Source organism: Zasmidium cellare (assembly GCF_010093935.1).
Source record: "Zasmidium cellare ATCC 36951 unplaced genomic scaffold M409scaffold_3, whole genome shotgun sequence".
Classification (NCBI taxonomy): domain Eukaryota; kingdom Fungi; phylum Ascomycota; class Dothideomycetes; order Mycosphaerellales; family Mycosphaerellaceae; genus Zasmidium; species Zasmidium cellare.
The window spans coordinates 342,092-369,554 of NW_022986947.1; the positions used below are offsets into that span (position 1 = coordinate 342,092).

The 27,463-nt window shown below is 54.3% G+C and overlaps 12 protein-coding genes across 12 annotated transcripts; 6 read left to right on the forward strand and 6 right to left on the reverse strand.

The window, feature by feature from the left end:
- Window positions 1-1,064: 1,064 nt before the first annotated feature.
- On the forward strand, window positions 1,065-2,024 carry M409DRAFT_62974 (uncharacterized protein; the record flags this gene model as incomplete). Its single annotated transcript, XM_033815388.1, has 1 exon — window positions 1,065-2,024. The coding sequence occupies one exon, from the start codon at window positions 1,065-1,067 to the stop codon at window positions 2,022-2,024; it is 960 nt and encodes a 319-aa protein (XP_033673081.1).
- A 790-nt stretch (window positions 2,025-2,814) lies between these two features.
- M409DRAFT_17433 (uncharacterized protein) lies at window positions 2,815-4,020 on the reverse strand (the record flags this gene model as incomplete). Its single annotated transcript, XM_033804063.1, has 2 exons — window positions 2,815-3,333; window positions 3,463-4,020. 2 exons carry the CDS (start codon window positions 4,018-4,020, stop codon window positions 2,815-2,817), a joined length of 1,077 nt encoding a protein of 358 aa, XP_033673082.1.
- A 251-nt stretch (window positions 4,021-4,271) lies between these two features.
- Window positions 4,272-6,103, reverse strand: M409DRAFT_62953 (uncharacterized protein; the record flags this gene model as incomplete). The annotated part of the gene is made up of 2 exons (XM_033815379.1): window positions 4,272-5,789; window positions 5,921-6,103. 2 exons carry the CDS (start codon window positions 6,101-6,103, stop codon window positions 4,272-4,274), a joined length of 1,701 nt encoding a protein of 566 aa, XP_033673083.1.
- Window positions 6,104-6,593: 490 nt separating this feature from the next.
- M409DRAFT_17435 (uncharacterized protein) lies at window positions 6,594-7,260 on the forward strand (the record flags this gene model as incomplete). The annotated part of the gene is made up of 2 exons (XM_033804064.1): window positions 6,594-6,757; window positions 6,819-7,260. 2 exons carry the CDS (start codon window positions 6,594-6,596, stop codon window positions 7,258-7,260), a joined length of 606 nt encoding a protein of 201 aa, XP_033673084.1.
- A 92-nt stretch (window positions 7,261-7,352) lies between these two features.
- Window positions 7,353-8,201, reverse strand: M409DRAFT_17436 (uncharacterized protein; the record flags this gene model as incomplete). Its single annotated transcript, XM_033804065.1, has 1 exon — window positions 7,353-8,201. One exon carries the CDS (start codon window positions 8,199-8,201, stop codon window positions 7,353-7,355), a length of 849 nt encoding a protein of 282 aa, XP_033673085.1.
- A 451-nt stretch (window positions 8,202-8,652) lies between these two features.
- On the forward strand, window positions 8,653-9,666 carry M409DRAFT_62956 (uncharacterized protein; the record flags this gene model as incomplete). Its single annotated transcript, XM_033815380.1, has 1 exon — window positions 8,653-9,666. The coding sequence occupies one exon, from the start codon at window positions 8,653-8,655 to the stop codon at window positions 9,664-9,666; it is 1,014 nt and encodes a 337-aa protein (XP_033673086.1).
- Window positions 9,667-9,692: 26 nt separating this feature from the next.
- M409DRAFT_17438 (uncharacterized protein) lies at window positions 9,693-10,304 on the reverse strand (the record flags this gene model as incomplete). Its single annotated transcript, XM_033804066.1, has 1 exon — window positions 9,693-10,304. The coding sequence occupies one exon, from the start codon at window positions 10,302-10,304 to the stop codon at window positions 9,693-9,695; it is 612 nt and encodes a 203-aa protein (XP_033673087.1).
- A 250-nt stretch (window positions 10,305-10,554) lies between these two features.
- On the forward strand, window positions 10,555-11,570 carry M409DRAFT_62958 (uncharacterized protein; the record flags this gene model as incomplete). Its single annotated transcript, XM_033815381.1, has 3 exons — window positions 10,555-10,942; window positions 11,006-11,505; window positions 11,541-11,570. 3 exons carry the CDS (start codon window positions 10,555-10,557, stop codon window positions 11,568-11,570), a joined length of 918 nt encoding a protein of 305 aa, XP_033673088.1.
- Window positions 11,571-12,146: 576 nt separating this feature from the next.
- M409DRAFT_49928 (uncharacterized protein) lies at window positions 12,147-13,844 on the forward strand (the record flags this gene model as incomplete). Its single annotated transcript, XM_033811389.1, has 2 exons — window positions 12,147-13,702; window positions 13,754-13,844. 2 exons carry the CDS (start codon window positions 12,147-12,149, stop codon window positions 13,842-13,844), a joined length of 1,647 nt encoding a protein of 548 aa, XP_033673089.1.
- Window positions 13,845-15,450: 1,606 nt separating this feature from the next.
- Window positions 15,451-20,246, forward strand: M409DRAFT_62976 (uncharacterized protein; the record flags this gene model as incomplete). Its single annotated transcript, XM_033815389.1, has 6 exons — window positions 15,451-15,784; window positions 15,914-15,976; window positions 16,037-16,138; window positions 16,278-18,332; window positions 19,802-19,972; window positions 20,041-20,246. The coding sequence occupies 6 exons, from the start codon at window positions 15,451-15,453 to the stop codon at window positions 20,244-20,246; spliced, it is 2,931 nt and encodes a 976-aa protein (XP_033673090.1).
- A 134-nt stretch (window positions 20,247-20,380) lies between these two features.
- M409DRAFT_62961 (uncharacterized protein) lies at window positions 20,381-21,610 on the reverse strand (the record flags this gene model as incomplete). Its single annotated transcript, XM_033815382.1, has 2 exons — window positions 20,381-21,469; window positions 21,539-21,610. The coding sequence occupies 2 exons, from the start codon at window positions 21,608-21,610 to the stop codon at window positions 20,381-20,383; spliced, it is 1,161 nt and encodes a 386-aa protein (XP_033673091.1).
- A 4,489-nt stretch (window positions 21,611-26,099) lies between these two features.
- Window positions 26,100-26,507, reverse strand: M409DRAFT_49931 (uncharacterized protein; the record flags this gene model as incomplete). The annotated part of the gene is made up of 1 exon (XM_033811390.1): window positions 26,100-26,507. The coding sequence occupies one exon, from the start codon at window positions 26,505-26,507 to the stop codon at window positions 26,100-26,102; it is 408 nt and encodes a 135-aa protein (XP_033673092.1).
- Window positions 26,508-27,463: the final 956 nt, after the last annotated feature.

A 27,463-nucleotide genomic window follows, 5' to 3' on the forward strand; every position in this document is an offset into this window, starting at 1 on the left:
CGAAACCATAAGCGAATCTACAAGTGAGGCGGTGAGTGAGTTACTAGGCAATGTGCTAAACGATTTGGCAGGGAGGCCTTCAACGAACCCCCTTGAGAGGCCGACACCGCACGAACGACGAGCAGATCTAGCAAACACAGATCAATACGGCGCATTGCTAGATTAAAGACAGACAATGAATTGCATGATACAGGGCGTGTCGGCGGCATCCATAGGCTGCCGCTGTCGAAAAGAACACCAGCACAAGTGTGCAACCGAGCAGCGACGAAGAACGCCTGGACTTCCTGCCGATATGTCCCTTACCTGGCAACAATCCATGTATCACGAGCTGGAGTTCTGGAATCCAGCTTGTAACATGTGTTGGTTGCCTAGATGGCGATGCCGATTCTTAGCAAGTCGACAACACATTTGGAGTCTCGCACAAGTGGTTGTGATTGTATGGTGTCTGATGTTGATATTCCATCGAAGCGAAGGAGACGACACGACGTATGAGCAGCAGTAGGTATACACTCATCTATAAGTCTTTTCGCTTTCCCAGGATTGCCATCTCGAACGGCAAGATCGGCCGCAGCGACGTGGGTTGTCCCCTCGACTGCTCCCAAGATGATTCTACATGGGATTTCGAATTGATCAATCATGATACAACACTCACTCCGTTTCTCATGACAGAACTTGTCGAAACAGTTCCAGGCTAAGCGATGCCTCCACCAGGCAAACAAGGGCTGCCATTTTGATTCGCTAGCGTTGACGAGTTGTGTAGTGCTTTGATTCTGTACAATTTCATTCCACGGGCCCCATTCCGTCTCTCTGGAATTCGTACCTCTTCAGCAGTGACTGTCTCGTGTTGCCCTGCCGGAGTTGGCTTTAATCCTCACCGCCTGCATACTCTGAGACAACGCCAGGTACGTACCCTTGATAGGTCGGCCAGCTCGCCTATCTTAGGGTCACATTACGTGAGGACGCACCTCGAGGTTTTGAGCTCAATTGAACCCTCACATATTGAGGAGATACCTGCTCTGATTGATTGCTCTCGTCGGAAGATTGGCTGTTGACCATTCGAATCAATGGACGCTCCTAGGGCGATCGACCTCACTGCCAACGAACAATCAGCCAGAGCATACGAACCGCAGAACTTACAATCCGCTCTGGAAGGATTACATCAAGATGGACTGCTTGTACTGAAAAACGTGGTGGACGTGGCACACGTTGACAAGCTACGCGAAGCAATGAGCGCCGAGACCAAAACCATTCTCAACGAACGAGCCGGCCTATTCAACCAAGGCGTCAACTCCAACATCCTGCAATGCCCACCCGTAGCAAATGGAGACTGCCTCTTCGACGACGTATACTTCAACCCATACGTAATACAAATCGCCAATGCCTATCTCGGTTCTAAACCAATCTGGTCGTTTACCACTGGTAATAACGCCTTGACCGGAACAGCAGGCATGCGACAACCCGTCCACAAAGACATCACCTTCCACCACCCGACAGCCCCTTTCTATTTCATCGCCAACATCGTCCTCTCAGACTTCTGCGAAGCCAACGGAGCAACCGAGTTCTGGCTCGGATCGCACGCCCACACCACCAGCGCCGACCAAATCCCGTGCACCGAAGAAACCAAGGTCCGGAAACAAGTCGTCGGCATCGATCCGTCTTGTAACGTCAAATCAGAAGTCGTCGAGCAACGACGAAAGATCCGTCCCCCTATCCAAGCTGGCTGTCGCAAGGGAGACATCATGATCCGCGATTTGAGGACCTGGCATGCGGGTATGCCGAACACGAGTGATCAGGATCGGATTATGGTTGCGATTGGGTACCAGGCGCCGTGGTATCAGAATAACACGCAGAGGCTGTTCCTGCCGTTGAAGCATGCGAATTTCTTTGCGAGGCATGGTGGACAGCCTGTTGAGGTGAGAGCGAATTATCTGGCTGATGATGAGCTAGGACAGTTGTGGAAGAATTATGATTTTACTTTTGAGCCTTCGGTTCCCGTTGATCGGAGGGTGATGGCAAAACTTTGAACAAGAGCTGCGAGTTGAGGAGATGGGTAGGCGAGCGGTTAGAGGCAACCTGCGTAGGAAAACAGCTTTCGGGCGAGAGTAGACCTCTTGTTACCTCCATGTGCTTTTATGTATATACCAACCGTAGCTAGGTTATGAGTGCCGACATTATTAAGTTACCTACAACCTCACCTGTCCGTTCACTTACAAGCTCGCATCGCCCCTTACTTACAACCTCACTTACAACCTTACCTATAGCCTTACTTACAGCCTTACTTGTTGCCTTATTTATCCGCTTACTTAAAACCTCACCTATCCGCTTACTTACAACCTCACCTACAGCTTCGCTTGCCACTTTATTCTTAACCTGCCTACTTTACTAAAACAACTCCTACATCTTATAACTTTACTTATAGGCTTAATCTTAGCCTCACTTCCAGCCTTTCTTCGAGACTTGCTTCTAGCTTTGCTCTTAGACTTACTCCTAGCCTTACTCTCGATCTTACTCCTATCCTGACTCGTAATCTTACTCTCATCCTTACTTCTAGTTTCACTTCCCACCTTACTCCTAATCTCACTTCTACTATTACTCTTGATCTAACTGCAGGTCTTACTCTTGGCCTTACTCCCAACCTCACTGCGGCTTAACGGGAGGGTTATGGTGAGACCTTGAACAGGATTTGAGAACCAGGAGATGGTGACCTGAAAGGGGTTCAAGAAGAACACGAGGAAACAACTTTTGAAAAGAACCAACAACTTTATCTTTCTATCTTAGCATCCGTGAACCAACCGCAACCAAACCACCCAACCCTCAAGAAATTGTAAACAGCACATTCGGAATCTCATCCAGCCCAGGCATTAGCTTCGCCGGCCGGTGCGCATTGTACGAGTCCCAGATGTTGATCGCCTTGATGAACTTCTTGTCCCCAAACGTCTCCTTGTGCTGTATCAACAACCACGCAACTCCTCGTCCGTTCGAGAACCCAATCGCAGCTCGAGCGTTCTCTGAGCGCAGCATACCGTCAACAGAGATACCTGGGTAAGACTCCGTGAGGTCGACGAGGCTTTTGCCGATGACTCTGGGTAGAATGTCCTGGACGTCATCGCTGAAGACATTCATGCGAAGGATGTACTTGAGGTTCTTGGGGTCTTGGTGGTGCTGGCGGCAGACGTCGAGCCAGGTAAGGTAGGCCAAGTCGGACCAGCGCCTAAGAGGGATGACTCGCTCACGAGGGATGTCGCCATTTTTCTGGAGTGGGCTGCGGTTGTTCGCCGCGATGATGATGCCGTGGGTAGGGTTGTAGAAGTTGATGTGTTCGCCTTTGGTAGGCTGCGTGGTCGAAGTAAGTATACTCTTACCCTCTCTCCAAATTTGAAATCGACCATACCCTTGGTCGTGCTACGCGCCGCCTAGACATCTTGCGAGCTTTGGGGACGGGGGTTTCAACTTGGTGCTTACCGGATATGTCTTCCCATCAACCTTCGACTCCGTCACATGCACCCAAGGCACTTTCTTCCACGAAGGATCATCGAGTCCAGGTATCCCAAGAGCTTGAAGCAAGGGCGCAGAAGAAGCTCTGTCATCGTCGTTGGGCCCAACCTTGTCCTCCTGGTCAGATAAAGACCAGCCATACTTCTTGATGTCGTCGAAGTTGATCCAGCTAGACCTGTCTTTACTCTGCAAATCGGCATTGGACTTTCCCATCAGCTCGTTAAGACGGCATCCTTTCTTTGCGCATTTCGCCCATTCGTCTTCCTCGTCGTCCTCGTCACTGCCGCCCTGTCTTTTCAAGTGCTGGAGAGGAGAGTCGTGGAAACCGTGGCCCTGAAGCTCGTTCTGGATCTTGTGGTGCGGAGGAAAGCGGTTGGAGTCGAGCACATGTTCAGTTTGAGATTGTGGATATCCACGGAACAAGACTGCGAGTAAGAGAGCAACTGCAATAGCCACGAGGTATCGCCGGATGCGTCCGCTCCTCGATCTTGTTGTGTTCATATTCGATGTGGGCCGAACAGACATGTTGTTCCAGCAGCATTTGCAAGTCTTCGAAGGGGAGGCTTATATAGGGGAATGGTAGACACAGCATGTGCCGCTGTCCATATGAAAGCAGCTGACAGCATCAGAAAGCCCATGCTCGAACAGGCTCGTGATTTTGAGGGAGGAAAGGGGTTCTACAGAAGTTCAGCGACTTTGTGCATTCATAAGAGCATGACCTAGCCCCTGTCTACATCAAGCACCAGCAAACGCCATCTTGCTCCAAGCCGCTATTATCACATCCTCATGAACATCTTGTACGTCTCGTTGTTGGTCTCCTCGGAGGATCCGTAGCCAATCTCCTTGAGGAACTGGTTGAGCCCTGCCTCCTCTCCAGGAGGACATTGGATACCAGCAAGTACCTTTCCGATATCGCCACCATAGTTCCTGTAGTGGAAGAGACTGATATTGAAGCCAGGCTGTAGCGTTGTCAAGAACTTGTACAGCGCACCTTGCCGCTCAGGAAACTCGAATGCAAACAGCCTCTCGTTCTCGGCACTGCTCCGCCCGCCGACGAGGTAGCGAATGTGGCTCTTAGCAAGCTCGTCACCACTAATGTCGCGGGCGGTCATGCCTTCTTTCTCGAGTCGCTGGATGAGGTCGACCACGTCTCGTGATCGGCTAGCAGCGGATACCGAGATACCCATGAGAACGTTCGCAGCTGTTGCAGTTGCATATCTGTAACAGAACTCGGTGACGACCATCGGGTTGACAGTTGAGACCAGCTTAGCAAAAGCTCCTGGTTGCTCGGGGATCTCGACTGATAGGAGAGCTTCTTTGTTTTCACCAATGGCTGCACGTTCTGCAACGAAACGCAGTCGGTCGAAGTTCATGTTGGCTCCACTTGCCACCGCCACGAGTTGACGTCGGGTGTCTTGCGATGGGTTTGCTCTGGCATACTTCTTCAGACCAGCCAGGGAAAGAGCTCCAGCCGGCTCCAGGATGGATCTCGTGTCTTCGAACACGTCTTTGATTGCAGCGCAAATGTCGTCCGTGTCGACTTGGATGACATCGTCCACGACCTCTGCGCAGACACGGAAAGTCTCCTCACCTACAGTCTTGACGGCAGCTCCATCTGCGAAGAGACCAACCTCAGGCAGGGTTACCCGCTTTCCAAGCTTGAGCGATTGTACCAAAGCATTTGCATCGTATGTCTCGACTCCGATTATCTTGACATGTGGCGCGAATCGTTTGATGTAGACTCCAGTTCCAGCGATGAGTCCGCCGCCTCCGACACAGCAGAAGATGGCTTCGAGCTTGCTCAGATCTGCCTGACGAAGGATTTCTGCGCCGATAGTACCTTGACCAGCAATGACATATGGGTCATCGAATGGAGGAATGATGGTCAGGCCGTTAGCCTCTGCTCTTCGACTGCACTCCGCCTTCGCTTCGTCGAAGTCAGCGCCGTAGAGCACCACGTTACCACCCAGCCTTGAGACGTTCTGATGTTTGATCGCAGGCGTTCCAGTCGGCATAGTAATGACGGCTGGGATTTTGAGCTTTCGAGCAGAGTAGGCAACTCCTTGGGCATGGTTTCCGGCAGAACACGCAATGACTCCCTTCCATCTCTCTTCTTGAGTGAGATGTGCCATTTTGTTATAGGCACCTCGAAGCTTGAAGGAGAACACGGGCAACAGATCCTCGCGTTTCAGCATCACTGTGCTCTCCAATCGGTTGCTGAGATTGACGGCATGACTGAGAGGAGTCTGCTCCACGACATCGTAGACTTTCGCCGTCGTTATCAGACGAATGTACTTGTGAATTGGTCAGTTGTGAGTTCTTGAATGTCTTTCGTTATGAGACATGACAATGACGATGAGCTAGATCAACAATCTGTTGATATTGATGCGCCATGTCGAGTCCATTAAGATCCTATCCCACTTACATCAGGATGGCCATTTGGCAGAAGTAGATGCTCCGGTACACCCGGATGCAACACCTTCTCAATGGGCGTCTTGGGGGGCGGTGATGGATTCGCAGAGTATTCAGTCAAGGCCAGACTTGTGTACTTGGGTTTGGGAGTTGATGGTGGATGGGTGCCATTGGGCACTCCGTTCTCGTCTACCATCACGGGCGGTCCAGCATTGAACGAACAGTCGAGATCGATTTGTGTTCGGCGTCGAGGTTGTCGAAGTGTTGCAAGTCCAATCGATGACTGGATCTGGATATCTATGTTGACGCAGGCGGTGGGCGATCGACTTTGCTTGTTTGAGTTTGTGCGGGTGGCACGGGCCCTTGCATTAGCTGCATAAGAGTGCATTGGTCACATTCACTCACTCAAGTCCTGGGATGGAAGTCTCGGTGCGATTTCTGGCATGCGAACGCAGAACGACATCATGACTTTGAGCTTGGAGGAGAGATAGCTCTATCGATCCATCTTGCTGTCACTTTGAATTGCTCTCCATCGCAGACGAGCATACAAGCCAGGTTGGCTGGACGACTTCTACAGCAACGAAAAGCAAACACTCTCGCATTTGGTCGGCAGCCACAATATATCACTTGCACATTAATCCGTCTTCAAACACAAAACGTGCTCGGAGCACGCGACATAACCGAACATGTCCGTCCCAGGCAACATCAACACTGCACCCCCTCCATCCTCCTTCGACGAAGAGACCGAGTTTTACGAGGAATCAAGATGGCAGAAACTCAAGAGGAGACTGGTAGAAGAGCCATTGATACCATTGGGTTGCGCATTGACATGCTGGGCTCTATATGAAGCGTAAGACCAGCGCCGATTAATGAGAAATAAGTATACTTATGATTCTGACTTATTTTAACAGTACAAAATCCATCCGCTCAGGCGACAAACACCGCACAAACCGGATGTTCCGCCGCCGAATCTACGCCCAAGGCTTCACGACCCTCGCCATGATCGGCGGGTCCGTATACTGGGAGGGCGACCGGGCGAAGCGCCGACAATACGATGCGCTCGTGGACGAGAAGCAAAAGAAGGAGAAGCACGAAGCGTGGATCAAGGAGTTGGAGGTGCGGGAGCAGGAAGAGCAGGAGTTGAGGCAGCTCAGGGATCGGTTGATCAAGGGGAAAGTTGCGGAGAAGCAGAAGTTCGGGGAGGAGGACAGGAGGGCGTTGGAGGATCAGGCGAAGAAGAATGCGGGGCAGGAGAAGGGTGGGTTTGGGGAGGTGAGGAGTGCGTTGGAAGAGGGTGAGAGGAGAGGGAGGATATTTGAAGCGGCGAGGGAATTGTGGCAGAGCAGGAGATAAGACTGTGGTTTCAAGTCTGTACAGATTGTAAGAGACAGTACTGTGCTCCAGACTGCATGTATAGATACAATGAAGAGAGCTGCTCAGACCCATTAGGTCACCTTCTTCGTCTGCTGCTGCGCCTGTCTCAGCTTGTACAGCTTGAACATGCGCGTCATGGCGATATCAAAGATCTTCCGTGGGAAGAACACAGACACGAACCAGACGAGCCAGGACTTGCCTCCAGCCCATACCGTGTCCTTCTTCGGGTTGTACAGCACCTGCTGCACGACAGTCCTCGCGTACGCTTCGGTGGGCATCCCCATAGCTTGACTGTGAACCTGCCTCTCCTCGTACTCGTCTTTCAATGGCAGATAGATCGAATCTTGAGGGAGACTTCGATGCGTCCGGGCGATGTTGCTCTTGACTCCTCCAGTCACAATGGTGACCACGCGAACATCGAATGGCGCGAGTTCTACACGAAGGGTATCCGTATAGGCGTGAAGAGCAGCCTTGGATGCATTATATGCGCCTCCAAAAACGTACGGCATGATCCCCGCCAGAGAACCAATTTGAACAATCGTCCCCTTCGCGTTGATCAAAAGAGGAGCGAAAGCCTGGCACATCCTCATGACCCCAAACAGGTTCGCCTCGAACAACGCTCGAACCTCCTCGATCTCGACGTCCAGAGCAGGAACCGTGTAATTCCGTCCAGCATTGTTGACAAGTATATCGAGGGTACCTCCAGTCCGTTTAGATATTTCCTCTTTCAACGCCTTGATACTGTCGAGGTCTGTGACTTCTAGGGAAAGCGTCTCGATGCCTTGCTTTTCCAAGTCGCTGATAGATTCTGCTTTCCTCGCGGTGGCGAAGACGCGGAGGCCTTTCGATTTGAATTCGCTGGCGAGGCAGTGGCCAATGCCACCTGGAGTGCAGCCTGTGATGAGAACTGTTCGAGGCATTGTCTGTTGTGCTTTGCCTGGTATTCGAGCCTTCCGTTGTTCGACTGTACAACGTTCCGTGTCGTCTCAATGAACCTCGGCGTATGGAGCACGTCCAGAATGCGTCCGCAGGTAACGAAATCGACCAATCGCTTCAGGTCGTCGAGATTCCGCAATGCAATTCAAGTGGCTAGTCCGTTCAGCCTCAGCTCGAGCGAGTCCAGATTATTCTCGGTTGTGGTTGTGTAACAGTCGCGGATGAAGCTGCCGCGCAAGGAAGTTCACCTGGCGCTTCGCTTCTCCAGCAGGCACAAGCTGGCTTCGCAGCTGGATGAGCATGACAACACCTTGGTGATCAACGCCGAGACGGAGACGCAGAGAATCCGTACCCGCTGTCATCACGGTCGGGCTCTGAATGTTCGAACGACTTTTTCATCCTTTCCACAAAATATCTTTACGCAGAAAACCCGTGATGGACGAAGTTGTACAGAAGGCCATCAGAGAAGTCGCCTCCAAGGCGAAGAAAGGCGTACCTTGGGAGTTCGACAAACCTTACGATCAACCGTACTACACGTGGACAGGCAGCGAGTGGGAGGCCAATAATGCCAATTCATCGGCGAATCAAACGGCTTCAGAGATATCTAAGCTAGCTCTCTACTCCTGGAACATCGACTTCATGCTTCCATATGCCGACTCTCGAATGAGCAAAGGCATTGCCCATCTCAAGGGTTTGATTGAAAGAGATTCTGAGGAGTCCACCGCGAACATCATCTACCTCCAGGAGTGCGTCGAGTCGGATCTAAAACTGCTGGCTTCTCATCCCTGGGTTCGAGAAACCTTTGCGCTCACAGATCTCGACATCTCCTACTGGCAGTCTGGGCATTACGGAACAGTGTCTCTGATCGACCGCCGCCTTCCGATATCCAACTGCTTCCGTGTCCACTACTCTCAGACTCGCATGGAACGAGACGGTCTCTTCGTGGATGTCAACATTCGTGGCAAGAACATCCGCCTCTGCAACACACACCTCGAGTCGCTGGCTCTGGAACCGCCATACCGCCCTCCACAGATCAAGCTCTGCGCAGAATACATGCGCGCGTCTGGCATAGATGGTGCTGTGGCCGCAGGTGACTTCAACGCCATCCAGGACTTCGATCGTACATTGCATAGCGAGAACAGCCTGAAGGATGCGTATCTTGAGCTTGCAGGAAAGGAGGATGATAAGGAGGGCCACACGTGGGGACAGCAGGCCGCCACCGCCTTGCGAAACCAGTTCGGAACCAGCAGAATGGATAAGGTGTACTTCCGCGGTGGCCTTGAACTCCTTTCGTTGGAGAAGTTCGGTAGTAATGTTTGTGTTGCGGACGCAGGCGAGGGAGAGGATATCGTCAAGCTGGGCTTCGACAAGCCTTGGATCACGGATCATTTGGGCATCAAAGCTGTGTTCGGTATAGAACACGACAGCAAGCCCACATCATCTCTGTAGTGTCCATGAACGGTATACGGCTTTTCTCAAACCATCTCGATCTCCTTTTGCGCTCTGCCAGTCTCTTGCGCCAATTCCACGACACCCGCGGCACCTAGTCGCTCCACCACACCGTTCTTCAATCCCAACCGTCTTTCAATCTCTGCAGAAGACTTTCCACGCTGATCCCTCAATGTCAAGATCTGCCGAATTTGATAGACGTCCAAGAATTGTCTGCCTTCGTGGCCTCGTCTTCCAGCCTCCATGAACTCGCTCTCAGCTTCATCCGCAAGTCTTGACCTGGCGTCCAGCACAGCCAATGCTGGGTTTGAGCGTGGGTTGGGAGCAGTGGATCGTATTTCTTGGCCAGGGTTGAAAGCGGACGTTGGTGAGAGGGTAGGGTTAGGTTGCACCGGCCCAATAGTCCGAAGTGACTGGGCAAAGTCTGGATCTGAGGCGTCGAGATTGATGGCTTCGGAGCGGTTGCCACTTGCTGAAGGCTGAGGTTTCACTGATGGACCGGGCTCGTTATGGGGTGCTGGAGGCGGTGGTCGTGGAGTCGCATTCGTCATTGGGGTTTGAGTATTGGCCGCTCGCTTCGGGTATTGACGCGCCGCTGAGCCTGCTGCTCGCGATGCCTTGGATGCTGATGAGCCCATGATGCAGTGTTGTTGTCGAACGAGAGTTGGAAGAGCAGTAATAAAAATGTCGAGATGAAGTCATCCATCGACGTCCGTGCGGCCACGCTTCTGACGCGACTTCACGTTCCTTCCTCTCCTCACATGTACTCTCGTTAGCACTCACCTTCTCAGCTTCTCCTCACTCTTCTACTCACTGCTCTGCTCACTTTTCTGCTCACTTGTCTACTGATCAGATCCCTCATCCTTCCCCTTACTTCTACAACTTGACATGCTACGCCTCATTCACACCACCAACCTCACTTTCGAAGAGTTCGAGAAGCTCTCAGCCCCAAGCTATGCAATTGTCTCGCACCGATGGGGCCACGACGAAGTCTCACATCAAGACTTCCTTGATGGAAAAAAGCGTGAGGGCTACGGCTGGACGAAGATCGTGAAAGCTTGCGAAATCGCGCGAGCTCAAGATCTTACCTGGCTGTGGATTGATACATGCTGTATCGACAAGAAGAGTAGTGCAGAGCTTACAGAATCGATCAACTCGATGTATAGATGGTACTACCACTCTCACGACTGCTTGACTTTGCTCCCGGATATCGACTTGACGGACGAAGATCCAGGCTTCTCGGAACAGTTTCGTCAGAGCTCGTGGTTCACTCGTGGTATGTGACCGTACTTCAGCCTTGCATTCGAAAGCGACCTATCGATGTAGTGACTCCTCTCAGGCTGGACGCTGCAGGAGTTGCTTGCTCCAAGAAGACTTCTGTTCTTCAACGAGAACTTCCAACATGTTGGTGACAAGTATCACAGACTTCAAGACATTGTAGCAGCCACTGGCATCGACAAGTACTACCTGCTGGGCATGTCCAACGTCCAGGAAGCCAGCGTCGCCGAAAGAATGCAATGGGCCTCTTTGCGGGAATCCACCCGAACTGAAGATGCAGCTTATTGTCTCTTGGGACTGTTTGACGTGAACATGCCTCTCCTCTACGGCGAAGGGGCCAAAGCCTTTCTACGTTTACAACTGGAGATTATCCGAAAGACTGACGACGAGAGCATCTTCGCATGGTGGCAAGATCCAGTTCAATCGGGTTCCTGGCAAGGCTTACTTGCTCCCTCGCCGCGAGCTTTCGCTGTTCCAAAGACGGAGAGCGTCAAAGTCTTGAAAGTCCAATCGAGACAGCCATATTCAATGACACACAAAGGTCTTCGACTGAAGATCAGCGTGCCAAAATCGCTGGAAGTACCACTGAGAAGCAGCGTCACAATACTACTGCCGCTCAATTGTGAGCGAGTATCTCGATCCAGCGATCACAAGAAGACACGACAACAAATTGCCCTGCGCATCAACGTCAAGGCTACTGGTCAATCGGACATGCCAATCTACGAGGGAACCCAATTTCGGGCGCGGACCAGAGGAGAGAAGATCATCTTGGCAGATGGCCATGTCTTCGACAAAGCCAGCGTGTACAGTTGTTTCTATACTGTCGGAATGCGTAACCACGACACCCCAATGCAGCCGTTGACGATATATTTCAAGCAGGATGGAGTCTAGTCGGGCTTGCGAAAGGGTTTAGGCGGCATCTGCACTTCGGTGCAATCGACCCCGGACAGCGTCTATCAGCTTCCTTATCCGACCGCACGGCCAACTCCTGCCATGACCACTACCATCGACTCCGCTTTAGACAATTCTCCTCAGTAGCAGTCGCCTAAGGAGGACTCCTCACTGCCATTGTGGCGTAGGATGCCTTGGCAAGATGCGGTTCCTGCAGGTGTAACGTTGATCGTGACGGAGAGGTAAGTACTGCAGCTTCCTCTGCCTCCACACATCTCTTGCAGAGCATTTCCTGGCATTGCTGTTGGAAGATGTTGTATCAGCTCTGGCTTTTGCAGCAACTGCTAGTATGGGCAGTGCCATGGCTTGCCGCTACAGCCACGTCTGTTGGGGCAGACAAGACGGCTGTGTATGCGAAAGACTTGCTTAACCAATCCATGGCGTTCATGGATAGGAACTACGACCCGGTCGCTGGCTACCAATTCAACCTAAACACCGCTCTCCTGCACGAGACACGCTCATCGGCATGGTATGCGGTTGGCCTTCTCGCCCGTAACGAAAAGGACGATGCCGACCACGCAGCTAAGATCCTCTCAAACATCATTGGTGGTCAATATCATAATACCAGCGAGCAGTGGTACGGCGACTACGAAGTCTACCCTGAAGGACCATATCCAGGGACCGAGGCATATCCAGCGGTGATCTACAACTCTTGGGATCCGAATTGGAGGGGCTTCATCGGCACTGCCTTTATCATCATAGTGGAAGAGTTCGGTCATCGACTTCCTCACAGCCTGGTAGACAGGGTGGTGAAGAGCATCCACCTGAGCGCCCTAGGCGATACATACCGCGTCGGCGGCGTAGACGACGATAACCTCTACCCCGCCTATAGCAACGCAGCCATCATGAAAGCCGCCGTCGCAGGCTGGGTCGGTCGACGAGTCGGCGACAAGAACCTCACAGCGGAGGGCGAGAGCTGGGGCGGCGAGATTATCGATTTGTTCAATCGAAACCAGACCCTCTCCGAGTTCAACGGCCCGACATACTTAGGCGTCTCGCTCCTCGCCCTCACGTTCTGGGCGAAGTATCTCCCTTCCGACTCCGTTCTTGGAGCCAACGGCGCAAGAATGATTCGCGAGATCTGGGACCTCACAGGTCAGCTGTACAACGCCGACATGAAGAATATCGCCGGCCCCTGGGATCGAAGCTACTCATACGACATGCAGCGAGCACTGGCCATCGCAGGCTTGTGGATCTGGAGTTTCGTAGGTCTGGAAGACGCACCGATGTACCGCGTCCCGTCCGCCATGGCGCATGTCGATGACTTTGAGATTGGACCCCTCATCTCCGTCCTGGCGCCGTACCATCGCCAGTTCGTTGGCGAAAAGACGATGGAAGCGTTCAGGACATTTGGTGAGGAACATTTCGTTCGTCGACAGGCGTTCTCCCCGCCGTATGATGCGTGCCCGAGGAATATCACGACGTGGATGTCTGCGAACTTGACCATCGGCGCTGAGAATTTCGAAGAGAATGTCGTGGGTGGACCGAGTGTGAACCCCGCGCAGTTCAATCCGGCCGTGGTGCAGTGGTTGAGACGGGATGGGAGTGCTGGGTTCGTCACGCTGTTTCCTGAGGTTGAGGCTTTGAAGGCTGTGGTTACGGAGGGGCGGTTGAATCTCACTTATCCGTTTGGGAATGAGACGAGTCAGTTTACCCTGCACGTTAGTCCCAATCCGCTGGGTGGTAGGAGGGATGTGCGGTCTTGGGACGATGTTGCGGGGGTCAAAGTGAATGTTTCGGGGAGTGTGGATTTGACGCCGACGGTATCGTTTTGTGGTGTTGTGGGAGGGGAGTGTGATCCCGTAAAGTGAGTATCTCAATGGTTCGTTGTAACGCTCATGACTGACGGGAACGGCAGTGACTTTGACCTCTGGAACTTTACCTACTCGATGCCAGCCGGAAGCACAAAGCTACCAAACCTGATACTCGATATCGAGTGGGCAGAGTAGCAGTCATGAAGCACACGACATCGACAGTCAAGCATCATCACGAGGTGACGAGTAAGCATACAGCACGAAAGTAGCAGACCTGCCAAAGTACACGTACTGCGTACACCCCCCAACAGCTGACCTGCCTCGTACCTGCCGGAATCCTCGTCTCTAATCGATGTCGTAGCTCCCTCGCGGATGCACGTCACGCGGCTGATTACTCGATACGTACGACGCGAATGGGTCCCCAGGTTTTTCGCGGTTTCACATGATGATGCGTGCTGTCAGCATGGTTGCGCGTGTTTGGGGAACGACTCTACCAGCAAGTTCCCTGCTTTGGCGGTAGAAGTCGTCTGTCGAGATAGCAAGAAGATAAGGCTGCTGTCCTGTTGCTTGATAGAAGAAAGTTTCCTCCACGGTTGTGTGCCAGGTTTGCCGTGCGCAGAGCTAGTCATGATGACTGTCGTGATCGATTGGATGGAGATACAAAGATTTTTTTCTATCAGTGATATGGGACGGCCTGATATCCGGTTGATATGGGCTGTGGTGCTGTGTGCTGTTCGTTGCTTGGCTGGGTTGTGTCATGTCTTATCTAGGCCCGATGTTGCGGTGAGAGGTTTTCTGGTCGATCCCAGGATGAAGCGAGATGTTCGTTTCTGGTTGGCCTCGTCGTTCGTTCGTTATTAGCAAGCTTGGTATCGAGTCGTGTGCTGTCCATCACAAGGCACGAGAGTCGGAGCGGAAAAATTTCGCATAGGCCTGCCTTGCTCGTTCGAGACCCTGATGGACCCGCCGAGTGAACTATCCTTGGCCGAGCAAGCGTTTTGGTCCTCCCGTAAAGAAGCGCGGGAGCGGGAAAAGTCACCAACGATGATCATGCGGGCGAGCGAGTTTGTCGGGTACATGTAATGGAAAGGGGGGTTCTGTGGTTCGTCTCGCGCGTACCGCCGTGCCTGCTTGCTGGCCTGCCTGCATTACATGTCGTTGCGGAGTCGAGAGCAGCACAGGCGAGAGGGCGGTTGGTCGTGTGGAGCATATGATCGCGCTCACTGCAGCAACGTGTCACGATGACCGTGAGCTTCGGCGGGCAGACGACGTACTGACGCGGCGGGACGGAGCCGTACTGTCGCATTGCATTGGCTCTGCACGCGTCGCTCCACCCAGCACCACCGCTCCCAGCAGGCAAACCGATAGCAGATTTTTCGGAGCTTTGCTGCTGTCTGGCTGGCTTTTAGCTGGCACGCGTTGTGATTTGATAGGCTGCCGGCAGGGCCTGGCGAGGCAGTCGGGCCCTCGATTCCTCGGCCATGGCACCGGCGAGGGGTTCAGCATTAGCAATGGTAGCAGCAGCAGGTGGTAAAGGCAGGCGGGCGGGCGTAGGCGTAGGTAGGCGTAGCAGTAGCAGCGGCATGGATCGTAGCGCCCCTCTGGCACTATCATTCGCCTCTGCTCATCCCACTCCGCTGCCGCTCTGCCTCTGCTGAATTGCATGTCCCAATACTGCAAAATCTGGAGCCTTTGTCTGTATCCATTCTGCAGCCGCTGAGCACTGACTCTCGCCGTCGCCGCCTGCTGCTGCTGCTCGAGCACCTCCCGCCACCCACCGTGAGCCTGCCCGAGGCCATACATGGCTGACGGGGCCCGCAGCCCGCTGCCGTTTCCCTCGCCCTCAGCCATATTAGGAGACAACGCCCCGACGACACCCCCCGCCGCCGCAAGAGCAGGAGCAGGAGACGCCAAAGCGTCGTCCTCAGCATCGGCTAACAAGAAGGACAAACACCATACCCGCCGTCCTAGCAAGGACACGGCGAAGAAGATCGCAGCGCCCCGCAAGGCCGCGTCGGCGATAGAGAACAAGGATGCCACCACTGCCGCTGCTGCTGCTCCCGCCAACAGCAACACCAGCAGTGGTAATGGCAATGCGGCGGCTGCCAGGCCAAAGCAAACCAAGAGTCGCAATGGTACATACTTACCGCACACATAAAACTCTCAAGTCCGAGGCACACGCTGTCTCCTGCTGCGCGCGGCCAGTGACGATGACGACGACGATGATGGGGAGACAAGAGTGCTGATAGAAGATTTCTGCGCAGGATGCCTCACCTGCAAAGCGAAGCGGTTGAAGTGCGGCGAGGAGAAGCCCGGCTGCCTGAACTGTAGGTCCAAAACTGCTCTCATTGTAAGATTTCCGTTGCGGGTATTGAGTGTGGTTTCAGGCGCGAAGAGAAACGTGACGTGCGGCGGATACAAGAAAGTGTTTCAATGGCGCGACTACGGACAACCGATGATCAAGACGAATTTGGCCGGCAACAAGCAGGGTAGGCTGAGTGATGATCGATTGTCTCTGTGTGCTGACCTTGCAATTATCAGCTACTTCTACTTCACCAGTGCGACCTCTGTCCACTGAGTCGTCCAAGACTAATACCCCTCCGCATGAGTTCCCTCCCATCATTTCAGGCTTGCCGCCCGCACTACCCGAGGCGAGCAAGTCGACAGGTTCTATACCAGACGCTCCCCCTCCCCCTCCACTTCAAGTACAGAAGCAGGGCTCTCGTACGGCATCACCGCACAAGGGCAACAGTCCGCCCCAAGACAGTGCCTTCACCACCCCTGAAGAGGAACATCCTGAACCAGCACCACCTCCTGATAGGAAGGATTCCACCACTGATGAATTCGCCAGCGTCAACTTCGATGCTCAGAATGCCTTCGCCTACCGCTCTCGCTCGCTTTCACCAGGCCTACTTACTGGACGGACTCCAACCGTGACAGAGTGCCTGGAATCCGACCCCTTCAAGGTCATCGACAACCAACAGGACTTTGTGCCTTTCTCCCTACCCGAGGACATGCATCTGCCACTTTGGTCAGCAGGTCCCCACGAGCCTGATCTTCTTCAGGCGGGGATTCTTGGGGACGATTTCCTGGTGGAACAGCTTCAAGCAGAGCACAGCCACATGATGGGTATCAACACTCCCACTTCGTTCGATTCTGGATCGCTGGATGATCACGCCCTTTTCAATGGCATGGGTCCCATGCCTCAATTCTTCATGTCGCCTGATTTGGCCATGGGCAGCCCAGAGTCACTGGCGACTCGTTTTGATAGAATGACTTGTGGCATCTTGTCCATCATGGACGGCCCGACTGAGAACCCATGGCGGACGTTGATCTGGCCAATGGCGCAATCATCACCAGCGCTGTTCCACGCAGTGTTGGCGATGACAGCTTTCCATTCAGCTCACGACAACCCTACTTTCCGCCTCATTGGGCAAGAGCACAAGATGCTCAGCATCAGGAACATACAGGAGGGGATTAGAGACAACAGCATGAACGACCAAACGGCAATAGCGACAGCACTGGCGTTGGGCTTCTCGGAATCTTGGGACCAACATACCGCCACAGGCAACACCCATATCAAAGGTGCGCAGGCACTTGTGAAGCGCGCCCTCGATCAACACCGTGAACGACCTCTTCACGGCGCTGATCTGAAGCGGTTGAAGTTCTTGTGTAATGCTTGGGTGTACATGGATGTCATTGCACGCTTGACATCCGTGGACAGCGATGAGTCGAACGACTTTGATAGGACCTTTCTCTTCGAACCGAACGCTTCACGCCTTGTGATGGGCCATGGCCAGACCAGAAATCGAGGTTTTGGTATCGACTTTGGCATGGAAATTGATGCTCGCCTGGATCCGTTGATGGGTTGCGCGGGCACTCTATTCCCGCTCATCGGCCGTGTAGCGAATCTCGTTCGCAAGGTGTGCAGGTCGCAGACCAACAATCCTTGGATCGTGAGTCTAGCTCGCGACCTGAAGATCATGCTTGACGAGTGGGATCCGCCAGAGGAGATTGAATGCCCAGAGGATCCGACTACCGGCGTGCAGCATACTTTGCAGACCGGAGAGGCGTATCGTTGGGCAACTTTGCTTCATCTGCACCAAGCCGTTCCAGAACTGCCTTCGATGACTTCCGCAGAGTTCGCACAGAAAGTGCTGGCCTGCCTTGCCACCGTGCCGGTCATGAGCAGGACCATCATCGTCCAAATCTACCCGCTTATGGTAGCAGGCTGTGAAGCCGCCGACCCAGACGACAGGCAATGGGTGCGCGAGCGCTGGCACGCCATGATGGACCGCATGCGCATCGGTGTCATCGAGAAGTGCCTGACTGTGACGGAGGAAGTCTGGCGACGAAAGGACGTCTACGAAGCCAAACCTGTCACGCACCGCAAACTCGTCAAGACGGCGGATCTCAACCCAGCTCGACGAAGAGGTGTTCCCCTCCCACGCCGGTCGACAGACTCCCCTGACAACAACGAAATCGGCCGAACCGGTATCGTGTTTAGCTACATCGATACCGACAGCGAGCCGATGGCAGCGACCTTGAAGGACGTGAGGGGTCCAGATCCGGATTTACAGCGCTGGAGACGGGACTCTAGCGATCGCGTCACTGTCGATCCTGCATATTCCGTCCGGGGCCATCTGCATTGGGTGGGCGTGATGTGGGATTGGGCTTGGGAAGGTAAGTCGACTCCGTTTCCCACCACTGCATCAGGAAGGTGGTTTGGAAAGTCGCATCTGGGTTGTCGCTAACGGATGTTCTTCTCGCAGTGTTGCTTGGCTAGTCCCGAGGATTGATCGATTGATGTGTTGCGTGGTTCATGTCGCATATTGGGCGGAGTTGGCGGCTGTCGAGTATTTTCCAGAACAATGCATGCACATGGAGTGGGGTCTCTTGCAATAATGATTCGACGAAGAGTGTGCAGTGAGGTTCGGTAAAGCAAATCTCTATTTCGGACTTCTTGTTTTTGAAGAGGACGTTATTGCCTTTTTGCTTTTTTTACCAGACTGGTGGTGTTGTGAACACACACTCACGCACACAATAAAGTCTTGCGATTCAGCGTTGTTGTTGTGGCGCTTTTTGGAGGAGTTTTGGTCGGAGCTGTTGGGATAATAGAGAGACGAAGTTTTGGGGAAGAGAAACGGACGAGGACGATGAGGAGAAAAGCACCACCACCACACGACGGCAGGGCCACGCTCTCTCTTAATAACGCAAGGGAAGACAAGACATGTGATCAGCGAAAACGAGTACATAGAGAAAAGGCAAAACAAATGGGAGGGAAGGGATTATCCCATTTCTCGGCGGTCGAAAATGCTACCTTTCTTCTTTCTCCTCACGCGATTTGAGATGGATGACTTTTGACAACATGAATGAGCCAACAGAAATTAACCACCGCCAACACCAGGATGGCCGGTTCCCCGTCTTCACTCCTCGGGAGAACAAACCCATCACGTGCAAAATACGTCAGAGCTGCCCTCGACGGGTGAGGGTTGAGGGTTGGAGGGCACGAAGGGCAGGGGGGATGTTTTTGCCCGATTGGGAAGGAAGATGAGCAGCTTCTCTTTCTTTCACGTGCTGATAAGTCGAGCTTGGGAGCTGTGCGAAGCTATGTCATTTGGCATTGATAAGGAACGCGTGCGAGCATTGTTGAGCTGCTTGGAGAGATTTTGTCCTTCTTTTGATGGAATGATAAGTGCTGTTAGGTAGGTTAGGTACTGTAGGCCTGATTGCTGACGCCGATTGTGAGCTTTGAAGGAGGGAGGGGTTTCTTGTGCGTTGGTGCATTATTGCATGAGACGTTGTGGGGTTTGATGATATAGGTAGGATGTAAGCCTCATCATTCAAACAGAATTGTGTTTTCTCTGGTCTTTCTTGGAAAAATATCACTTCTTGTACTGGTTTCAAGAAGTATTCTTGAATCCTTTTTCTACTTCACGAACTCGATATAGCAGTAAGTTCCTCTCCCCCCCTCCTCGACATTTGTCAGAAGAACAGCGCCTCCCTCCCAGCACGAGCAACACTCAGCCATTGGAATCCAGCCTCACCTCTTCTCATCCGAGTCGGAGCACGAGGAACACCATCGCCATTGAAACTGACTGGCCACATTCTTCAGAACCCTCCAAACCCCTCCTTCCGCCCAAAACCCAAAGTCACAATGGGCTCCAACGAAACCCCCATCGCCATGACCTACTACCCCAAAGCGCAAGAGACGAAACCCCCGCTCATAGCCAACGAAAACGCCTTCCTGGGCGACGTCTCGTCGAGCGAGAAGAATGATCCCAAAGCGCCCATTTCCGCGGGGTTTTATCGTTTGGAGAAAGGTACAACTGCCACACCTACTACACCCTTCTTCCCCTCCTTACATCTTGCTGATAGTAGCGATGAATAGGCACACCACTCGTGTATAAGTATACCTATCATGAGATGAAGATTATTTTGGAGGGCAGTTTCCAGATCAGTGATGAGACGGGTAAGACGGTGACGGGGACGAAGGGGGATGTGTTCTATTTCCCGGCTGGGTGTACGATTACGTTTACGACGGAGGATTATGGGTTGGCGTTTTATACGGGGCAGAGGAAGGAGGGCGGTGCTTGAGTGATATGTGTGGTGGGTTTGGGTAGGAGGATGTGGTTTTGTGGCAGAATGGAAAGATTGACGAGGTTCTGAGACGATCATCGTTAGACGTGGGATATGTTGGTACAATGGACGAACCTGCGCAGACCTCAACGCTATAGCTGCACTTCGTCGAACTCGCCGTCTTTCTCTCCTGGCGTCGCTGGCTCTTTGCCTTTTGATTTGGGCTCGTCCTCAGTAACAGGCTCCTTCTCTGGATCCTCAGCCAGCTTCTCCGTATCATCAGATTCGTCGTCGGAGTCCTCCACCTCTTTGGTCTTCTCACTGACTGCACTGCTCGCTGCAGCATCCTCTTCCGCACTCTCCTCGTCCTCGGGGATTGACTTGGGCGGCTGTCTTGGCGCATCAGTAGAATCAGCACCGTTCTCAGCTCTCTCATGTGTCGCACGTTCCGGCGTAGGCGGTGTATGCTCAATCCGTGGACTGTCCCTCGCAACAGCCGTGCTCGAAATACTGCCCCTCTGCTGATGCATACTCGGTCCCATCTGCCTCAGCTTCGGATCTGCATCCAAGTAATACCCTCTCACACCAACAATCTTGCCCTCGCGCTCGCACCCCTTGATCCAATCCGGCACCACCACAGGAACATTCATCTCCACAGCCTTCTCCCAGGCCTGGCCCCTCGCCTCCGTGCAGACAAAATGTGTCGTATCAATCCGCACAGTGTCAATCAACTTCGCGCCAATCAGATTCACAGTCTCCGCCAGACTCTCCTTAAGCTGTCCCGGCATGATTCCTGGCGTGATCGTGATACCGCTGAGGTCCGTCATCTTATGTGTCTTGACAGTCAATTTCTCAGAAGAATACTGTCCCGCGCTCGTCCTCAGCACCAAATGAAACGTATACTCCGTATCCAGCGCCAGCCCACTGATCTTCGTGCTCAACTTGTCCTTCGGGATCGTGCCAGCTTTCGTGCCATTCCTGTACAGACTCAGACTCCGCAGCTCAGCGGTCGCCAGGTCAATAGGATCCCATTCGAGCACGACGCTCGTCTGTGTGGCGTTTCGGCATCGTAGGACGGGTGGGGAGGGCGAGTTTGTGCCGAAGGTGTCGTAGATTTCGGATTGTAGGGCGTTGAACTTTTGGTCGGCGACGAGCTCGGCGTGCTGGTTTCGGGCGACGTTAATGTCGACGATGCTGCCGGAGTGGATGTCCGGTGGGAGGAGGATGGAGGGGAATTCGATCTGTTTGGAGGCTGGGTTAACAGCTGGCTTCATTGTTGGCGGTCAATGGATGGCAGTGAGGATACGTACCAATCGCTTGTCTTCCGTGAGTAGGACGGCGACACCAGCGTCGACCTTGCCGACGGTGAGGGAGACGAGCATGGCGTCTAGTGGTGAGTGGGTGGTTGTTGTGCGTGTTGGAAACGTGAAGTCGCGAAGCTCCCAAGTCCAAAGTCGAGATGATCTGCGCCCTGCCAAGCGGTGATCGACATGATGCCTCCGCCATCAACTTCACCTCACGCGCCCGCTCGTCTGGATATTGTGTGCAACGGACAACTTCTCTTCTTGCCATGCGTGACATTGGCCTTAGAAAGTACTCTTATGTCTCACCATATTCGCCACAGTCTTGATCTCCACCAGAAGCAAAGCCATACGCCTCATTCACGGCAGGCGCCAGGATACCACTGGTACACGTGAGATCTCTTGCGCCATTGCACTGAAGCCTCACACCCACGCAGCAGTGTGCCGAAGCCATACTGTCATTAAGGCTCTGCTACATGGAGAACCTCAACCTTTCCTGATTGAATGAATGGCCACGAGATCACGCATACCGCTGAGCCTCTATCCGCTTCAATTCTATCACAACGTGTTAACTCACTTCGACGGCAGCCCGAGTGAAGACGACATGACTTGCGGCTGTCAACACTACCACGGAGGGCGGCGAGTGGACAATGAAGTTGTTTGGGACTTTCACCGCAATCGCCGAGTTCTACATTGCACGCTGCTGGGAGATGAGCTTCCAGACACAGTGACCGAGAATGAGAAGAATAAGAGTCACTCTTCTTCTTGGTCTGCTTGCATGAATTGCTTCTGTCTGAATTGGAAACGACAGAAGACGTCAGGCGGTGCCGGCATCTCCAAGTTACCTCCAGAGCTTCTAGAATTGATCTTTAGACAGCTCTGTGGACGCGAGCTGGGCTCGATGCGTCTCGTCTGCACTGAATGGGAATATACCACTCGCCCGTTCTTCGAGATTCACCATCGCGATAGGAAGAAGCGATGAGTGCGACTGCCAAGAACACTTTTTCATACTTCAAGGCGTCCAGACTTACCTTTGAAGTATGATATGGCGATTCGAGAACAACTTGTCGCTTCAAGGACCCCTCTGAAGGTGCACATGTGAAGCCGTCTCGCGTGGCGTGACTAAAATTCGAAGGAGTCCCCGATTCCTACATCCACTTCTCGGATTGCGAAACGAGGGAAACATCCTTTCGACGGCGCATGTACGGACACCGGAATCGCGTGGAAGTGCAATCGGTATTCGTGATGAGTCGGATTCGTCGACATGCAGGAAGCATCACAACATTCGCCCCTTCCTTCGAAGCTCTTCGCGGCTAGAGTTGTCCCCCATGCGACGACCACGAGCCATTTGAACTGCGAAGCGACATTACGAATCTGCAATGGGTAACAGGAAACCGTTATCCGCGATCCTTCCCCGTTGACAGTGGAAGGTGGGAGGCTTCTAGTGCGCAAGCTGAGTTGGGGTTCAACGTGGAAGTGCTCGAACTTTCCGCGTTAGCTGCGGCGCTTTCATGGCGCTACAAGTTGTGATCGTGGGCGATGGCTTGGAGTGGGCGTCTATCGGGGGCATGTCGAGGAGATGGTGGCAAAGGTATGTGCCGGACGGGGTCTGTTTGGTTGAAGTAGGTTCGAGAGGGGTGCGCCACCGACGACGCCAGTCATGTGCCTCTGCGGATATCCGATTTGCACCATTGACAGTTGCATGATTAGAGCATTGGGCCTGCATTGGATGTCAGCGACGCAGGATCATGAAGGTAGGGCATGACGAGTCCTGGATGACGAGTTCTGGGCATTGGGAGAACGAATCTTGCCTTCCTGCGGTCTGGATTCGGCACCGACAGGACGGAAGCTTGCACTCTAGGGGATCCTCGACGAGCTTCCCCGGCGTAGACAGACGACGAGGTACATGATGAAATGACAAGATCTTGTCGCTTCCCACGTGCAGAGCGCATGGCTAGATCGTGGTCGTGGGTGAGGTGATGTGGCTCAAAGTCAAAAAAGCCCGCGCTCCAGCAGAATGCCAGAATTCCTCCGCGTGCGAATCTCCGCACATCCCATCTGGACTAATCCAGACTTGCAGTCGCCCGAAAGGTCGGCAGCGAGGTCAAGACGTGGTCCGGTTCGGGGGGTGTGGTGCGCCTCCGGGGACTGTGGCGTTCCAGGCAAGCGTGGAAGCGAAAGGCCAAATGTTCTTTTAAGCTTCGATGGGAAAAGCAATCTCCGTATGGCGGCGCTTGCACGTAAAAAGAGGCTGCCACGCGACAGCCATTTTACTTGCATAGATCAGCTTCTAGCGCAGCGCCAACCGATGTGGTAGGGGTTCTGGAGAGGAACACCACTGCAGCGCCGCACCCATCGAAACGGTGCGGGCACTGCGCCGGCGGACTGCAAGCATGAGATCAGACAGCCACACGCCAGAAGCCGGGCGCTACCCCGAGCTCTCGTCACTCTTCCTCGCGTGGGTACCAGACTCCAATTGCTGGACGACACCACCAGCATGCAGATAGTGAAAACCTGCCTCGCGAGCGCAGAGAGACGGGACAGCCAAAAGCGCAAGTGTTACACGTTGAGCTTCAATCGGTAATAGCTCATGCACGGAGCTGACATGCGGATACGGTCAGAGCCCAATTGTTTCAAATATCGTCGCCCCTCGTACTTGCAGACCCAGGCCTGGTGGGCAGACTGTTCTCGTGGACAGAAACACTGTGAATCGTGCAGGTATCGACATCATCGAACTGGGAGAGAGTCATGGTGTGAGAAATGGTCCAGCTTGACGGGTCTCGACCGTCGGGGATTTTTGAGTTGGCTAGACCTCGAAGTGATCGAGAGTCCCCCCCTGGCACTTCGCGTGACAGCTAGAGTGTGGGGAAGATCAGAGTTCAAGGAGCGTCGTCCAATCTGAGCGGGCGGAAGCACAGGGAAAGGCGCGTAAAAGACCGCGTGCAGGAGCATGTGCTGCTCGCAAAGCAGCTTGCTTCATGATGAGAAGGACTGACTGCAAGCTACCGACTCCTTGCTGTTTTGACGGGCTTCGACGTTAGCGTTCGGGCACGCCGAAGAGCCTTTCGTATGAGTACCGAAGTTTTCCAAAGCCACTTCACGCGACAGAGCCGCGGAAGGCTTGTAGGGCAGCGTGCGTGGCTGGAACATTCCAATGGCAGTTGAGATAAAGTCGGCGCGGACTGCAAACCCGCAGCCAAACGACGCTGGGGGCGGGAAAGTCAGTTGGGCGAGAGAGATGTGGGAGCACCAACAGGGAGCTTCCAGCTCGGACGAGATGGTGGGCCCAGCCAAGACCACAACTTCTATTGCGAGCCTAGTTCGTTCGTGAAAAGGCTAGCTCTCGCGTATTGCTGTCTGTGATTGGTTCTCGAGGCAGAGTTGAACAAGCTAGCGAATCCTTTGAATATTGGGAGAGTGGAGTCTTCAGCCTGGCAGAGACAGGCGAGATGTGAAGTTGGCAGCGTGCGCATGCGGTGCACCGAGCAGGTGTTTGACGATGAAGTACAGCAGTCTTGACAGTCGCCGTGAAACGAGACCGGCGCTCTGGCAAGCAAGCCGTGGCTGAGAGGGACAGTCCCGAGAGCGGGTGGCAGAAGCCACAGCCGCGGTTGGTGCTCGCGGTTAGCGCCGTGTCGCATGGGATCACGCCCATGATCTCCAGGACACGACGGGATACCTGCAGCAGCGAGCGTGCTTGACAGGAACCCAATCCTTCGTGTTGGAACAGCCAGCAGCTACTCGGCGCCGGTGTCTGCTGATTAGGCTAGACGAGGCACCCGAGTCTTTGTCCGCAGGAAATGAATGTACACCCCGCCGCGTTTCACGGTGGCCTGACGAGCAAGCAGCGGCGGAGGAGCAGATCGAGCCATCTTGATGCAGGCGATCGAGTCACACACATGACCCGCGCTGGGCGAGGAGCTGCGACGGTTCAGGCAAAGCTGGGCAACGGAAACGCTTGCTGCTGCATATCTCGCACGTGGCGAGCAAGACCAAGGAGCTCCGAGGCGGCGCCCAATTTCAAGCTATGCCGATCCGGTTGGAGATCCGAGGGTTCGACTTGGAGCTATCTTTGTTCTGCAGTGTTTCGCCTGGCGTTGCTTGCCGCGACGCACTCGCCCGCCCCTGTGCGCGGTGGGAGGCTTGCGGTGACGTGATATGCGAGCCTGGGGAGATCGTTGATGCCTCGCACGCGAGATGGATGGGGCGAATGCACGAGGCCAGGGCCAGGAGCAGCAGCGGGACTAGATTCTTGGTCTGGAGGGGCGGAGGAGAAGGCAGAGAGAGCCCTCTGTGAGCTCTCACACACGACGGGTGGGAAGGATCAGCAGGTCTTGCTAAGCGTTAGCGATTCGCGACTTGATTCGCCGTGCTCCCGCATCGGTCTCGATACGGCAGCGATGGAAGATGATGAGACTGCTGGTTATGTGCGAGGGAGGCCGCCTGAGAGCCTTGCCCATCATCATGCAGCAGCAGCGCGGCGCACCGTAAACAGAGGCATTGTCTCATCATCGGCCGCAGGATAATACGCGGAGGGCTGGATCGCGCAAGCAGACGGTCTAATTCGATGCTAATGCTGCGATGCGATTCTGGCGCGTGTCTGCGTGGGCGCGGCAGCGTGCAGAGGCTCTGATGCGGTGCGGTGCGCGACGAGGTGGGCAGCCAGAAGCTCGGGACGCTGCTGGGGGCTGCTTAACGCAAGCGCTAACGGCGGGCCAATCAGACGGCGGCCGGCGAGCAGGGGTGCAGCGAGTTTGTTTTGCTCGAGCCGCTGGGCAGAGATGCGCTGGGCGGGACGGGAGAGGTGTGTGAACAAAGGCCATCGCGTGCATGTGGTCGCTTTGTTGTCCGTGTTGGCCTCAATTTCCTGATTCGGACGGCCGACCCCCCCCAGCAGGGGCTTCCAAATCAATCCGGTGCGCTGCGGTGCTGCACGGCATGCGACCAGACTGGTGGACGGAGGTGAAGACGAGCACATATGGGCGACTCGCCAGCTCGCACATCGCCAATCGCGAGGAGTCGCCCCTCGCCATGAGTAGCACGGGCACGGCGGGCGGCTGCGAGAGACAGACTCCAGCAGCAGCGGTCTAACCGTCAACAGCAGTCAAACAATCCCGTATCGATTGATGCGGTCGACTGCTGCTCGCCTGGCGTGCCCGCGCTCGTGTGCTGCTGCTGCTGGTGCTGCTGCTCGCCTGGGCCCCGGCGGGAGGCGCTTTAATGAGTGGTCACTGCTTTGAGCATCGACCCCGGCACAGCGCAGCAGATCCAGATTCTCCAACGCAGACGCTCACGCTCCCTACTAGTGGCCGGTCAGCCACGCTAGCCTCGCTCGCGCTCCCTACTGCCCTTCCTCCACGTCCGCTCTAGCGGCCTCTGTACATATACGTGAACGCTGCCCGGCCAGAGGCCCCCATGGACCGTGTCCAGCCCTCGACCGCCATCCGCACGCCAGGCACCTAAGCTTAACAAAGGATCGCCACTCCCACATCAAAGCCTCCCACCGACGCTGATGCGACCTCACCTCGTGGCATCGCAACTACGACGACGCTGCTCCCCTCCAGCCTGATCCACTCTCGTCACACCCTACCGCCCGACTCTGCTCACGGCGCCTCCATTCGCTGCCATTGCATCGATCGCTGCCCCCACCCCTGTGGGTTGATCAATCTCGTCGACGGCGACGACGACAACGACAACAACGAACCCCGCCTTCTTTCATCGCCTGCGTTGCCCTCATTGACCGACCGGGATCGCGCCCTTCTGGGAATCCTCGGACATTTCGCTGCGCCCAACAAAGGACCAGAATAAAACCAGTCGCATACCACCCTTGTACCACCGGGGTGTAACGCAGCGTCTGCACGACCACGCTTCTGGTTCCTTCAGATCTCGCCTTCCCGGTTCGTGGGCGACGAGCCTCTCCGATTGCTCGACATC